Genomic DNA, 15,856 nt, shown 5'->3' with positions numbered 1-15,856 from the left:
AGACCAGCACTCTCTTGGGCTAGCTCTCTTTTCTTTCATCCCCTTGGTAGGGAAACCCCCAGTTGAGGTCTTCCCACTCCATTTTCAGATTAAGCAGATCCTTGCTTCTGACTTTCTTCCATGGCACAGGCATACCTTTTGGGTATGTGTGTTTGTCAGCTATTCAAAGCTATGTCAAAACACCTGAGATACACATTTTATAAGGAGAAAAGGTTATTTTGGCTCACAGTTTCAGAGATTTTAGTCCATGGTCTCTTGGCCCTGTTGCTTTGGCCCTGTGGCTGTAAGCTCATCATGATGGAAGCACATGGCAGAGGAGGCCTGTTCATTTCATGGTGGTCAAAAAGAAAAGAGAGAGGAAAGGGCTGAGGTTCCAATATCTCCTTCAAGGGCACACCCCAATGACCAAACTTCCTTACACTAAGCCCCACCTTGTAAGTATTCCACCAACTCCTAATGGTGCCACAGGTTGGCAACTAAGCCCTCAACACACAGGACTTTGGGGGGTATTCAAGATCCAAACTAGAGCAGGCAGAGTGCTTTAAATTCAACACAACCCCAGCTATCATCCAGAGACCATATTGTCCCACCACAGCTGGAAATGTCCCTTGTTCCGCTGTTCCTACCCTCCCAACATGCTAACCTCTGGGGAATCGGGTCCTTGCATTTAAGTATTTCTGTATATGAACACTTTTGTCCTCCAGTATGGATGTGCTCTCTAGGAGTCCCATTGACACCTCCCATATTGGGCTTAATTAAGGTCAGGGTAGAGGACCCAGTGCTTCTTCAGTTCTCAAAAGATTCTTGCTAATGATATACTCTAACCCCTCATGGCCTCCCAGATACAGGCAAAATACAGGTGAGTGATGGGCTCTATGAGGCAGGAATTTTGGCTTTAAATTCCCTTTAGCAAGGACCACATGGATAATTCAGTACCTCTCTTTAGATACATGGACACTTAACACTTTTACCCCAGCTGCAGCTCTGAAATAGAAAAGTATTCTGTTAACACCAATAAAAATTTTATTTCAGTGAAGTCAAACAATTTTCTCAGTGCTACAATAGAAAGCATAGTTCTTAATGGATAAAAACAACCTTTAAATTTCTAAATGTGCAAAGTTGTTCATGCAAAATGCCTATTATAGCTTACGTTATGGTGGACTGGTTAATCAAATCACAATACAAATCTACTACCTACAGAGTACAATAAAATGAAAATAACTCATTCATAAGATTCTAATTTGTAGATCAACTTCACTTACAAAATACTACCCTAAGAATTATAACTTTATCAAGTTACAATTTGAATAAACATACAATCACTTCAACAATGGCCATTAAATTAAAAAGAATTCAAAATGACTAGAGAGGAATGAAATTATTGCTCACAAGGTAGCTCTCTAGAAGGCTGAATCTGCCCTAGAGAGATCATTCCTTGGCAGTAGGGGTGAAATTCAGCTCTTGGGAAGAGTCACAACGAAACTCCCTTGATGGACAGATGTTCCTCAGAATCAATGCAGGATAAAAGGATCAGGAAAATCCTCAGAGGATCCTTTTCTAAAATCTCAAATTTAATATCTTCTTTGGTTGCTTTTCATCTTCTCTGCACTGTGTTCTTCTTCTAAGTTGTAGATATTTCTTTGACCAGTCTAAACTATCATCTTCAGTTTAAGAGCTATTATCAAGGGCAGTAATTTCGCTATTCAAAGGACAAATAAGTTTTTCCATTTCTTCTCTGAAAGCTTTGGGTTGTTTTTTTAATTTTATTTTTGTATTCTTTTTTGTTCTGTTTTTGTTTTTGTTTTTGTTACTGTTTTTTGGCATATAGCTCGTGTATCTGCTGTGAAACTTCTTCCTTGATCTCAAATTATTCTCCCCTTCTACAGAACAATGTGGGAGGTTTCTTATCATTGGCTTATGGTTCAATATAGTTTGAGTGTGGCCCCCTCAGGTTCATGTGCTGGAAGCTTCATTCTCAGTGTGGTGGGGTTAGGTGGCAAAGGTTGGTGTTAAGGTAGGAGGTTGGGCCTAGTGGAAAGTGGTTAGGTCACTGTGGGCCCTGATTATTGTTGTTCTTGCAGGGCCCTTTTTAGTTCCCTCAAGAGCAAGTTTTAAAGAGCAAGCCTAGTCTCTGGATCCCTCTGACTTTCTGTCTTTCCATGTGATCTCTTTCTCCTGCACACACTCACATGATGAGGCCATCCACCCTGTTGTGATACAGATAGAAGGCCCACACCAGAGCCAAGCAGTGGCTTGCACCATGCTCTTGAACCTCAAGAACTGTGAGCTAAATAAATCTCTTTTCTTTACCAATTGCCTAGCCTTAGGTATCTGACATAGTTCAGTCCTTAATTTATGCTAAATCTCATTTTAATATCTTCATTTTCTGATTCCAGAAATGAATTTATTTTGTTGTTGAGAGAGTTGTGGTAATGATTTGTTAGTGAGTGTCCCATCTTCTGTATTAGTAAGCTTTTCATCATTGTGACTAAATACTTGATAGGAACAATTTAGAAAAGGAAAAGTTTATTTGGTGCTCATAGTTTCAGAGGTTCAGTCCATGGGCATCTTATTCCATTGCTCTGGACCCAATGTAAGGTAGAACATCATGGCAGAAGGGTGTTGAAAGAAAGCTGCTCAGTCCATCACAACTAAGAAACAGAAAAAAAAAAAAAAAAAAAAAAAAAAAAAAAAAGGCCAGAAGCTAGGGACAAGATATATAACCCCAAAGGCAAGCACCCAGTGACCTATTTCCTCCAGCCACAACCCACCTGCCTAAAGTTATCAATCAATAATCCATTCAAAGTATTCCATCAAATGGATTGATATACTGATTAAGTTACATTTCTTATGATCTAACTGTTCTACCTCCAAACATTGCTGCATTGTCTAACATGAGATTTTGGGGGGGACACCTCACATTCAACCACAGTGTCCTCTCTAGCTAGTTGAATACACATTACATTTAATTACTTTTTACTCTGAGAATTTATAAGGAAGCATTTAGCTTCATGGTGTCAGTTTCCTCAAAGCTCATAAGAATTGGTCATTTACATGTTGTCTATTCCCTGACTTTCTCATAATCTCCATTTCCTGTTCGCCTTCATCTTTTCCAAGGACAGCAACCAAATCTTTCACGGGCAAATTATTCAGATTTAGTCATAATCTTGACTGATGTTCCATTTCATGTGGAACTTATTTCACCCATACTTTAGAGTAGTGATTCTCAAAGACTGGTTCATGGAGCCCCCAAGGGAGAGTGTCCCAAGACTCTCTCAGGAGACTATGAGGTCCATGAAACTGCTTCATAATAATATTAAGATAATAGTTCCCTTCATTTTGTTTCACTCTTGATGGTTGTATGAGATGAAACAAAAATTATGATGGATAATACTTGTGATAGTTAAGTATGAATTAAGATAAAATCACCAGAGCTGGGGTTGTGCCTCGGTGGTAGAGCACTTGCCTAGCATGTGTGAGGGATTGGATTCAATCCTCAGCACCACATATAAATAAATAAAATACAGGTCCTTTGACAACTAAAAAATATTTTTAAAAAAGATAGAAGCACCAAATAGTACTATGAGTCATATTTTTCTTCACTTTGTAATCTCAGGTGTTCTTTGTTTAAAGCTGTCTTCTTTTAAGTATGTCCTTAATGGAGCAGAAAAAGACAACTAGTAATTTTATTCAAGTTTGATTCCTTAATACAAGTTGTTCTAGTATCTTGAACAGCAAAATGGAAAGTCCACATAAAATACTTCTGCCTCATACTGAGAAAAAATGATTGTCTAGAGGGAAAGCACATGGATGATTGAGTTACAAGCTAAAGTAGCCAATTTTTTCAAAGAAAACTATTTTCACTTGAAAGAAAAACTGACAAACTATAGACTAGATATTAGCAGATATTTTCATGAAAACAAAGTCTGTCACTTAACAGAAAACTGATAGTATTTTTTCAAATGAATATTAGGATTTTGGAAAAAAAAAAAACTTGGGTCTATCTCCATGAACTTGACAGATTCCCAATACTTAAAGACTTTCTGTTTAAATCAGTGGTGTTGTTAACAAATGTAATATTTTGATATTTTTAATTAAATATGCCAACATTTGGAAGATTTGAATTACTCAGTTTCCAATATTTTTCAAGTGGCCAATACACGTTGTTATAAAAGTATATGATAGACAAATGAACTTCAATGTAATAGAGTATAAGATGTCATTAATACGATGTCAGGTTCCATAGTGCAACTATCCTTTAAGAAACAATTGTCAAGTCTTAACAGTAATAAATACAATTATCTAAAAAGCATGTTAATATTCCCCTCCCTTTTCCAACTATATATTTATGTAAGACAGGCTTTTCTTCATATACCTGAACTAAAATATCAATCTGCAACATACTGAATGTAGATGCAGAAATAAGAATTGAGATATCTTCTGTTAAGCCAGACTTTTAAAATGTTTGCAAATCTTTAGAACACAACAGTAATGTGTTGTTGGGGAAATTTTTGATGATATTTTTTCACTAAATTTTGCTATTTATTAAAAAATACAAATAATTTATAGTAATAAATACAAATGATTAGATAATTATGATAATAATGAATATTTTCCTTAAAGTTTTTCCATTTAATTTCTAATAGTTATTATCAGTAGACATAACCCATGTAAACAAAAGCCTTTTGGGATCCTTAATAATTTTTAAAACTGTAAAAGGCACACTCCTGGAATCCCAGTGACACAAGAGGCTGAGGCAGGAGGATCACAATTTCAAGGCCAGCCTCAGCAACTTAGCAAAGCTCTGCGCAACTTAGCCAGATCCTGTCTCAAAATAAAAAATAGAAAGGACTGGGCATGTTACTCAGTGGTTAAGCATCACTGGGTTCAATCCCTACTACCAAAAAAAAAAAAAAAAAAAAAAGACTATAAAGAGATCCTGACACCAAAAATCTGAGAGCATCTGCTTTAGCATCTTCAACCTTTTATTTTTCTGTCCACTTATTTTCTTACCCTTCCTGTCATTCAACCTCTTTTGACAGTTGTCTCATGCTTTCCTGAAGATGGGTGTACTTACCGCTTGCATATTACCATTTGCATATTACCATTTGCATATTGCATGTGCTAAAGCTTTGGTACCCAAGGTGGCAGCATTGGGAGGTTGTGGATCCTTCAGAAGGTGGGGCCTAGTAGGAGGTCCTTAGATTATTGCATGGGTGTCCTCAAAGACATCTGTTCTCCCTCTCCCTCTCTGCTTTCTCTGATTCCTGCCTGGCTCAGGATGTGAGCAATCACTCCAACACATATTCCCACCATGACGCGGCTCCTTCACCAGAGGGACCCAAACCAGTGGGTGCCACCCAATCTTGGACTTGAACCTCTAGGAACCAGGAGACAAAAGAAGCAGCCGGTGTCAGGTATTTCATTACAGCAATTCAAACCTAATACATTCCTCCATAGCTTTCTTTAATGCTAGCATTAGTTCTTCACTTTTTCAAATGTAACTTTAAGAGTAATTTGACTTCTGACACATGGGCCTGAATGGCTTCTGATTCACCTTCTAGTGCCTCGGTATCCATGTGATATGAGCCCTACCAACTCTCATTCTGGACATTTCGATTTTTCTTTCCTTAATTCTATACTGACAAGTCTATTTTAACCTCAAGAAGGAAATTTTCAGTTTTTTATTACTAGCCTCCGGGCTTAGTGTTTCTGCTAACTTGTTCTCAAGGCTGGCCTTCATCAAAAAGGTTTACAGTGCTTCGTAATCTTTTTCAATATTCCTGAGCTCAGAATTTTTACTTTTTCTTTATCTAAGCCAGAAAAAGTTATGCTTAGCTCTTTTTCCCTGATTTTAAAATTGGCTTTTGTTCCCATGAAAGCCCATGCCTTCCACCTCCTGGGTCGTGCTATTGAGGGTTGGACCTAGACTTGCACCTTCAGCCAGGCCCTCAGCCCTGCACAGAATTTGCCAGGATAACCTCTGGTAAAGCTCTGGAGCCCACTGACAGACCCTCCAAGGCACCAGGTTGTCAGGACCCTACTGACCCCAACAGAATTCAGGGTACCTCACAGAGTGCTCTATTGAGAATACAAGCCAGGGCCCAGCAACAAGAACAGATCAGCAGTAAGAAGGAGACAGGGAGGGCAGGAGGGAAGTAAAATGGACAAAACAGAGCTTTTCCACATTTTCTATATCATGACACACCAATACATGACCACCAGGGGAGATGGGAGGTTCTTCATGGTCAAGGGTACAGGCCCCATCTGGCAGCTGGGATCAGGGTTGTGGGGCAAGCAAGTGCCTGCACCTTTGCACACACCTTTCCAGGCTTGCTGATCAACAAGAGTCTCTGCAGTAAAGAGCTTGGGTGCTCATGCCATGAGCCCAGCTCCTTCTTGTCCTGTAGTTCTAGAGGCATGATCCTCCCTGCCAAGGTCCCAGAGATCTCCTGCACACAGCACCTCTGACCCCAGTTTATTTTGGTCAGTATGAGAGCATTCATATGGGTATGACTGAGTCTGAGTACAAAAAGCCTTACAAGGATTTTCAATAAACTTTATGATAGCAGGGTTGTGTATTTCTCCCTTTGGTTTCATTTTGTTTCAACTGTTTTGCTGCTGTGTCATTAAATGGGCACACATTACATCTTCCCGATGAACTGACCTTTTCACATCATTGTGAAGTAACAATCTCTGGCAGTACTTTCTTTCAAAGTTTACTTTTCTTTATTAATAACATCAGATCAGCTTTCTTATACTTTGTGCTTACTTGGCATCTTTGCCCACCCAACTACCAACCTATTTTTATAAAGTCTGTCTCATACAAACAGCAAATAGGTGATCTTGTCTTTTTTTCTAACTCAAGATGATTTGCCTTCTAGATGGACTGTTTAGTCTACCTTATTTAATGTCATTATCGATACAGTAGAGTTTCCCCCTTTTCCTTATTTCCTACCTTCTTCTGATTAATCAGGTTTTAATATGTTTGGTTTTTTATTTTTTAGTTTTTTATCTTTTGTGTTATTCAGTAGTGGTTGATCTAGAGATTAAAATATGAATCCTTACCCTGTTACAGTAGACTGACACTAAACTACTTTGTGAATAATTTGTCTAATTGCATTTGGCCCATCTACTACTCTTGTAAATTACTTCTGCCTTTGTTATAGTTCCATACTGTATTTTTATCACTTTATTTAAGAAAGTGTGTGCACATATGTGTATGTACATTAAGTACATTATTTCTGGTAAGCAATTTGTCATCATTCTGTAAGTAATGTCTTTTACCTCAGGTTGGTTTTATGATTCTTTATTTTTGTTTTTTCAGAAGTTCCCTACAGAGTGCCTATTATTTATTTATTTTTAATTTATTCTACTTAAGACTCATTGAGATTCTTGGATCTGTGAGTTGATATGGTTCTTGAATGTGGGGAAATATGTGGCCATTATCTCTTCAGCAACCTCTTCTGCCCTGTTCCCTCACCTCATCTCATCTCATGCCTTCCCTTCCTTTCCCTCTCTCCCTCCTCTGTACCCCCTGCCTATTACACTTACATTAGATCATTTGATACTGTCCCCAAGGTCTCACATGTTCTCTCAGTTTTCCATTCTTAGCTTCTTATTATTTTCAACTTGAATAATCTTCTTTAGTCTGTGTCCATCTTCTTTAGTCTGTGACTTTTCTGCTGTTAGGCTGATAAGTTCAGTTATAAAAATCAATTCTGTTAAGTATTTTTCAATTCTAGCATGTCCATTTGACTTGTAATGTTTTCCAATTTTTTTCTAAGATTCTGTTTATTTACATAGGTTATCCATCTTTCCCACTAGATGTTCCTAACATATTTATAATAGCTCTTCTATAATCTGTGTCTGCTAATTCCAACCTTTAAGTCTTATGTAGACCTAATTGTTTTAACTCTTTTTTTCTTCTGAGTTATAGGTCACATTTTCCTACTTTGTCTCGTAACTTGTTTTGTTTTGTTTTGTTTTTTTTTCTCATTATGTACCAGAAATCATGTGCAAAAGAACAGTAGAGGTTGAAGTAAACAGTATTTACCCCATAAAACAGTATGTCCCTTCCTCTGTCAGGATGCAGGAATATGAACTGGTGCTGGAGAGGAGGGCAGAGGTGAACAACCTCATCGACATTGGAGCACAGTTCACTTAGTGAGGCGTACCCAGCTATTTTGAGGTGGGATCCGATCCCTTCAGCAGTAATGGGATCTGAGCATCAGTGAGACGCCACAGACCTGTGCTTTGAACTTTTCTGTTCAGATGCACCTACGTTTTCATGTTATTGTTCTTGTTGTTGTTGGAAACTATTTAAATGCCCAACCAAATGGTTATGTTAGGGATAGAAAACCAATAATGGCATTGTATGTATTGATTTCTAAAATACTTCTGAAGAAAACATGCTTAACATATAAAGGTTTTCTGAGGAAAACATGCTTAACATAATAAAGGTAAATTTTAAAAATTGAATATTAGATCAGTTAGTATCTAATAAAAACCATGTTTAAAAAAACTACACGTGTGCAAGTATTGGAAGGAAGCCCCCAAGAATGAAATAGGAGTCACCAGTGTGTCAGAACCAAGAGCAACTTTGTCTTAATTTTTTTATTTCCATTAATATCACCAATTGTATTGAGCATGTAATAAAGAGCTTAAAAAGATAACCTAAGTCATTTGGGGCAAAATTTAGACAGATCAGAAGTAACATTAACAATTTCTTAGTCTATAAAAGATGATATAGAACTAAAGAGAGTGAGCTAGTCTTCTCTTGTCCAAACCCCAAGTGAAACAGAGCTGGTTTAAAATACAGCAGAATGAGTTAGGAGCAAGGAAGAAAGAGCCTTTGGATTGTCAAGGTTATAAAATGACAACTAAAGTGAGCAGAATAGAAAAGAGAAACAAACTTAGAGAAACACATACACCTGCAATCCAATCCTGCCATGCATTCCATGTTAAATGTGAGCCATGCCCTCAGACATCTCAGAGTGGACCATCTTCATCTCTCACTGTTACTATGAGCCAGCACTGGTTACCAAGGGAAGCCGTGCCAGTTTTACCAAGGAGGCCATTTAAAATAAGATATGGGCAACCACCTGTCTTTAATAAGTTAAATCCCACCCTGCCTGGAGACAGGGGATTGGTCCAGAAGTTCCTTTTAAATCCTATAGCTTTGGTCCAGAAGTTCCTTTTAAACTATATAGCTTTGTGGTCCCAGCATTAATCATCTTAAGAAATGCTTAATACCCATGTTTTTCCTGATCCTTTTGTGGTTATATAGATTTTTTTCAGATTGAAAAGGGAAGTTTCGTTCCTTCAAGTATTCCATTCACTTCTCTCCCTGACTCCCGGCTGAAATTTCACTCTGGCAAATGTCACTGGGAAATATTTCTCAGCCGAAGTTGATTATTTCTTCTTTCACTGCCAGGTGTCACCACACCTGGAGAGAATGCACTGAGCAAGGAAGAGGGAAGCAGTGGGCTCCAGAGGTAAGAAGCAGTCAGAGGAGCTGATGGGAGGGTCTGGAAGGAGTGGGGGAGTTGTGGGGGAGACTTCACAGAAGGCAGGACACAAAGCAAGTATTCAAGACTAGAAATAAAGAGCCTTCTAAACAACTGTATGTGCGTGTGTGTGTGTGTGTGTGTGTGTGTTTTGGGATGCAAAATTCTACATTATCCAACCAAAGCTGTTTTACCACAGCAATTAAAAATATTAATGTGAGCTGAGGATAAAGCTCAGTGATATGCACTTGCCTAGTATGTACAAAGCCTTGGGTTCAATGCCCAGCATGGCCCTGCCAATACATATTAGAGAGAGAGACATAATAAATATATATTAATATGCAATTATCAATATATATTTAATAGACACAAAATACATATAAACATATCAATATAGTATATAATTGTAATATAACATTGATAAATATATGTCTCTACACATTTATCAATATAGATTAATGTATATATTAATGATACCACTCCAAATGCTTCATAAGAAGTCATCCCAAATGTCAGAAATGGGGGGAACTGTTAGGTAAAATTTACATATACCCATTCAGAATGAAAATCAGCAACCTGAAAAAAAAAAAAAACTTGTGTATTACACCTGAATTTCTCATCTCTCCAATTTTTCGGTGGTCCTTTGTGGGGCATCTTTCAAGGACTACCCGTTGTCCCCTTTAGAATGTGATTTTTGGCCAGAGGAGAAACATCGGGGCAGAATTATGGAAAGCCCTGCTTCAGATCAGCATTAACAATTCATGGAACTCATCTCTAGTTCCACCTACAGCGTTGGAAAGGACACCTGACGTGCAGCCAGGGCCTGTTCAAAGTGTCTCCTAATCTGCTTTGAAATGCACAGTGGATTGGGGCCAACACGAGGTCAATGCTGGCCTCATCTCCGGAGCCGCCTGGCTGTGCTCTTCTGGTAGAGGAAGCGAAAAGAGGACCCACTGCAAACCCACGACAGCGCTTTGGGCTGGTGCTGAAGGGTCTTTTGAAATGCAAACCTCTAGAACTGAGAAGTCAGTCGGAAACTTGTTTCCTATTCTGGGCCACTGGCTCACAGAGGGGGTAAAAATAATCACCGGAAAGTCATTTAGGTTGAGTGGTTTACAAAGTGAGGTGGATCAAAGGTTAAACTCACACAATTTAAATGTGGAGAAGAGGGGATTTCAACATGATTCATTAAACATGCTCAATTTGGGGGACAGTATTTCGATTGCAAATGAGGAGCAGATTAAGGAAGACTTCTAGCCTTCCATTTCTGCAAACTTCATGCAGACAAACATGCTCTGCAGAGTTGCCCCTGACCCCTTCCCACACGCCCTGCCTCTGGCTTCTTCCCTGTGAACCCTTGGTTTTCCTCCCACTCCTTCTCCAGGTCTGCCTTGTCTTATTACACTTTGTTCCTCAAGGCCACCAGAGACCTGCTATTGTTCTCTCAAGGTGCCCTCCACCCAGAACACTTCCTCCTGCCCTAGATCCACGAGGTCCCCAAGCAGGTGACCCCGCCTTTGATCTCCACCCAGCACCTGCTTCAGAACTTCAGGCCCACAAATCCAGCAGCCTGCTAACCACGCCCCTTCAACCCCCTCCTCCAATCCCATCGTTTCTCCAGTGTTCCTTTCTCAGTGAGGGCAAGTCCATTCACTCTACTGCCAAAGTCGGAGAAGCAGCGTTCTGTCTTGAAACTTCCTCTCCCTCACCCCACATCCAATCCATCTCCAAATCCTAAACACATTCCCTTCTCTCTACTTCCAAAGTCCAGCCTGCCCACATCTCTGCATCCAGATGGTAATAACATCAGCCAGGGTCTTCACATCCATCTTGGCTCCCTCCAGTCAGTTCTCTCTACATGCCAGTCAGCATGTCTCCCGGGACAGGGTAGAGCTGCAGGGAATTGCTCAATGCATTGTAAAGCTTCTAGGATAAAGATCACATCTTGATCACGGTCCATAAAGCTGCAAAAGACTTGTCTTCGCACAATCCTGCAGTCTCATCTCTAGACACCTTCCTGCCTCCCACACACTCTTGCGGTTCCACTCTGAAAACCACACAGGTCTTTCATTTCCTCAGACTCTCTCTGCTGTTTGCCACGCCTGGCCTTCAAACAGAGCTGGGTTTCTCTGCCCTTCATACTTCCTCGCTGTCCATCTGCTTGGCCAGTTTCTTCTCAGCCCCTGATCTCAGCAGTAAAACTGAGAAATCTTTCTGCATTCCCAAGCCTAGCTCAGACCCCTTCTTACCTAGTTTCAATGGTGTCCCTGATTTTCTTTATCACACTTTCTAATTAAATGCTACATATTGCTTTCTATCTTTCACATTACTATTTCCCCTGAGTACCTAGCACTATGACCTTCAGATAAAAGAGGCAATAAAGTTGTCTTGAATGAATGAATAAATGAGGAAAAGAAATCAAGACAAAATCACCAAAGAAAAGAGAAAGATCATCTCCAACCAAATGACTCACAACTTACATGGGTTTTGTTTTTTTGTTGTTGCCGTCGTTTTACAAATTTTTATTTCTGTGAATGTAGTAGAATATTCTCTCGGGTACTTATATTGGAATTAGTGACCAATTTAAACACCAATTTTTTATTTCCACATTACCTGGTGACAAGTGAGTTATCCCTCTATGTTTAGGTAATTTGTTTCACTTTAAGTTTTATCTTTAGAAAAGATGACTTTTGAAACCTAATCCTGCAATTCAATGTATTAGCTGTCCTCCCAGCTGTCATTTTAAAATAGTATAATCATGACCTTCACGTCTTTTTCAAGTCGTTGAAAAATGGCCTTCTTACACTAGCACCATAAAACCCAATGAAATACCTGCCTCTTTCCCAGTAAGGCAGGAATAACTAATCAATTCATCCAATGGCCATTTTCCCCAATCTGATTATTCCTTATACTCTTCAGTTAAAAAGTAGCCAGAAACCCACTTTGCCAGCTTTCTTTACAGCTAGTAGGGACTAGTGACATATAATGTCAATGAGGAGAAATGAGGGAAATATTTTGCTCCAATTAAAAAAAAAAAAACAAAGCAAGATCAATCTAAGACATGCTCTATAAACACTGATTACTCCATGACTTCTGTCTTTGAATGAGGTTGTAATACCTGAAGCCCTGCAGCCATCTTAGCATCATAAGATAAAAGCATAAAGGCAGAGATCATAGAAAATGGAAAACTTCTGAACAGGGGGTGGGGACGGGGAGAGCCTGTTATACCTGTCTCCAGAATTCTAGTTATGAGAGATAATTGTGTCTTTATTGCCTAAAAGAAAGCCAGTATTAGTTGGGTTTTGAGGGGGATCTGTAGTAAAACATCTTAAATGATACATTTGCTTAGAATAGGACCACTGATGTTCTATTCCAAGTGTAGTTGATTAAACAGACACAATTCCACCTGTAGTGAACTTCAATACTCAATTCTCTATCTTGCCTGCTGAGCTATCACAAAAGACTATTTCAAATTCCTTTTTCAAGTTAAGGTACACCTAGACTATGAGATTTTCCTCTTTAACAGTTCAGTAACTTTACCCTAAAAGCACTGCTCTTGGTCTGAAAAATACATAGAGGAGAGACATAGTATGCCCAGATCTTTTTTTGTAAGATTGGGTCTGGATTAACATTAAGCCTCTTAAGACCTTGCTCTCCGTCAGCTTCATCCTACTCTTTTCTATAATTATTTTTAAAGAAGATACATACTTTTTCTTTCTGAATACACACAAATTTTAAAAACCAATAAACCAAATACAGAATAAGTCTTCTCTACTGTTCCTCCAAACTCCTTAATGGTTATTTACTGTGAAAATTTCTTCAGAGGTTCTTTCCAATAAACAGAAGAGTTACAGCATCCCCTGGAATTAGGTAGAATATCAGTTGGACTTCTGTATCCAAGAACCAAAATAACAGCAGCCTCCAATAAGAAAGGCGATTATTCCTAACCTGACACTCCAGATGATAGCAGAGTACTGTGGAGTTCTGCTAATCCGAAAGCCAATCCTCCTCTCTCTCTTCATTCTAGCATATTTGTTTGGGGTTTGTTCTTGGGCCAAGATGGAACCCACCACATCCATACCCAAACCAGCAAGATGGAGACAGGAGAATGGAAGACATCTTTCCTTTTACAGGCATGACCTCCAAATTGCCATCACTTCTGCCTCATCCGCTCGACTAGAACTTACTCCCCTGTTCACATCTAGCTGCAAGGAAGGCTAGGAAATACAGTTCCTATCCTGGTAAAGCTCAGGGCTTTCATGACTGTAGATCAAAGAGAGAAGAGATTGTGAGGGGCGCCTCATCCTCTCCATCAGAACATCCACCTGAGAGAAATTTTATTTCCTGCCTTGAAGTTGCTGTAACAAACAATAGAACAATTTAAATGAAATTTAACCGAAGGACAAAGCCAACTTTTGAGCTAGACAGAGGTCACTGACTTTAATGAGCAAGGCTAAATATTCTGTTAAGAAGATTCTCTGTAAAAGTGGAACCATTGTCATCACCTGGGAACCATTAGCAATGCAAATTCCTAGGCCCAACTTAGACTCACTAAATCAGAAATTCTAGAAAAAGAGCCGAAAGTATCTGTTTTTTAGACAAGCTCTCCAGGAGATGCCAACACGTGTTCAAGTTTGAGACTTGCCACACTGCAGATTATGTGGGTTCTTAATAAACATCTATTAATTCCTGCAAGAGACACCAGGTGACTGAGTAATTCTTGTGCTCGAGTGACAATGAGTTGTTCACTTAAAGAAATATTTTGAGGGGGTCAAGAAGGCGGAGTAGAGAAGGTTACTTTCCAAACTGCTCCATGGCGCCAGCCAAGTAAAAAGACAAACAGCTTCTCTTTGAGGTCAGTTAAAAAAAAAAAAAAAAAATGGAAAGGAAAGGGAAGGAAGGAAGGAAGGAAGGAAGGAAGGAAGGAAGGGAGAGAGAGAGAGAGAGAGAGAGAGAGAGAGAAAGAAAGAAAGAAAGAAAGAAAGAAAGAAAGAAAGAAAGAAAGAAAGAAAGAAAGAAAGAAAGAGAAAGAAAGAAGAAAAGAAAAGAAATCCTACTGGGATTTAATCCTGGACTCTCTCAGAACGGCCTAGGGACACAGAAGGCTTGATAGAATTCAATTTAAAAAGAAAAGAAAGAAAAAAAACCTACCTCCGCCACCAGCAGCTGCCAATTTGGATCCACCGTGGGCAGGCAGGTCAAAGAGAGAGAAAGACCAAGAGAGCCCTCATTGCGTATGGCACCGAGGTGTGTCTTGAAACGGAGAGGAGGTGATCAGGGACGTCGTCCAGCTGATCCAGTGTGTGAGCTGCACCTTGCCTTCATGTAAGAGGGACGAGGGACACTGCCTGCGTCCCAGTAACATACAGAGAGTGGGAACAGTCTCCTTGTTTCTCTGCTGTGCTAGAGGCAGGCAGGTGTGCATCTGAACCCAGGGGTGATTCCAGCTGGGTCCAAAACCTGACGTGAGGGAGGCCTGTCGCATGACCCTGAATGTGACTAGAAACCCAGGTGAAATTCAGGCGTGGAGAGGGTTGCACCCAGGGGAATTCGAGACACCCAGAACCGAGAGATCCTAGGTGTCTCTCACTCTTTGAATCTCACAGTTGGCAGGACCAGTTGGGGATGATACAGGACCTGATGGGGTAGGAGTGGAGGGGAGTGAATGTGCACTTTGGAAGATTCTTTTTTGTTGTTGTTTATTGGTTCTAGGGATTGAACTCAGGGGCACTTGACCACTGAGCCACATGCCCTATTTTGTATTTTATTTAGAGACAGGGTCACACTGAGTTCCTTAGCGCCTCGTCTTTGCTGAGGCTGGCTTTGAACTAGAGATCCTCCTGCCTCAGCCTCCAGAGTTGCTGGGATTACAGGCGTGCGCCACCAAATGTGCCCTTTGGTTCTGAGCACAGGAGTCTAAGATACAGGAGCCATGGGAGGCAGAGGGGGGCAAAGGACTGGCTTCTTCGCCAATCGATCCAAACCCAGGGGATATTCAAGCGATACATAGGCCCAGTGCACTGGAGGTGTGATGATTTAAAAGCTTCACGAAACATCCTTCCACAAAGCACTGGGGATCTGGCTAGACCCAAGCCCCGCCACTAGGAGCTCAGCCTCTGGGAATCCCTTTCACGGAACTCTGCAGCGACCCCTTGCTGTGCCTGGAGTAGACAACACCCTCCAACCTGCCCCACCTCATACTGCTGAGAAGGGAAGCTGAGGACGCACAACCTGACCAGCTCCACAAAAAGAAGGAAGTGACAGCCCCCGACTACTACTCTGTGCACAACAAATACCTCAAGAAAAAATAGATATCATGTAAAGGCCAAATTTGAGAATTATTGGGA

General features: G+C 40.1%; 1 protein-coding gene across 1 annotated transcript in view; it reads left to right on the top strand.

Annotated features, from left to right (window-relative positions):
* The first annotated feature begins 5,314 nt into the window (after positions 1-5,314).
* The window catches only part of LOC124968263 (glyceraldehyde-3-phosphate dehydrogenase-like), a 34,309-nt gene continuing 23,767 nt past the window's right edge, over positions 5,315-15,856 (top strand). Inside the window, exons 1-2 of the mRNA XM_047530540.1 lie at positions 5,315-5,417; positions 9,437-9,497. Coding sequence (XP_047386496.1) covers positions 5,315-5,417; positions 9,437-9,497 — 164 coding nt within the window. The remainder of the gene's footprint in view (positions 5,418-9,436; positions 9,498-15,856) is intronic.

The sequence above is a fragment of the Sciurus carolinensis genome, chromosome 17 (genome assembly GCF_902686445.1).
Source record: "Sciurus carolinensis chromosome 17, mSciCar1.2, whole genome shotgun sequence".
Lineage (NCBI taxonomy): Eukaryota > Metazoa > Chordata > Mammalia > Rodentia > Sciuridae > Sciurus > Sciurus carolinensis.
Note: the sequence above shows the minus strand (reverse complement) of the source record. Positions and strands in the feature narration are given on the sequence as shown.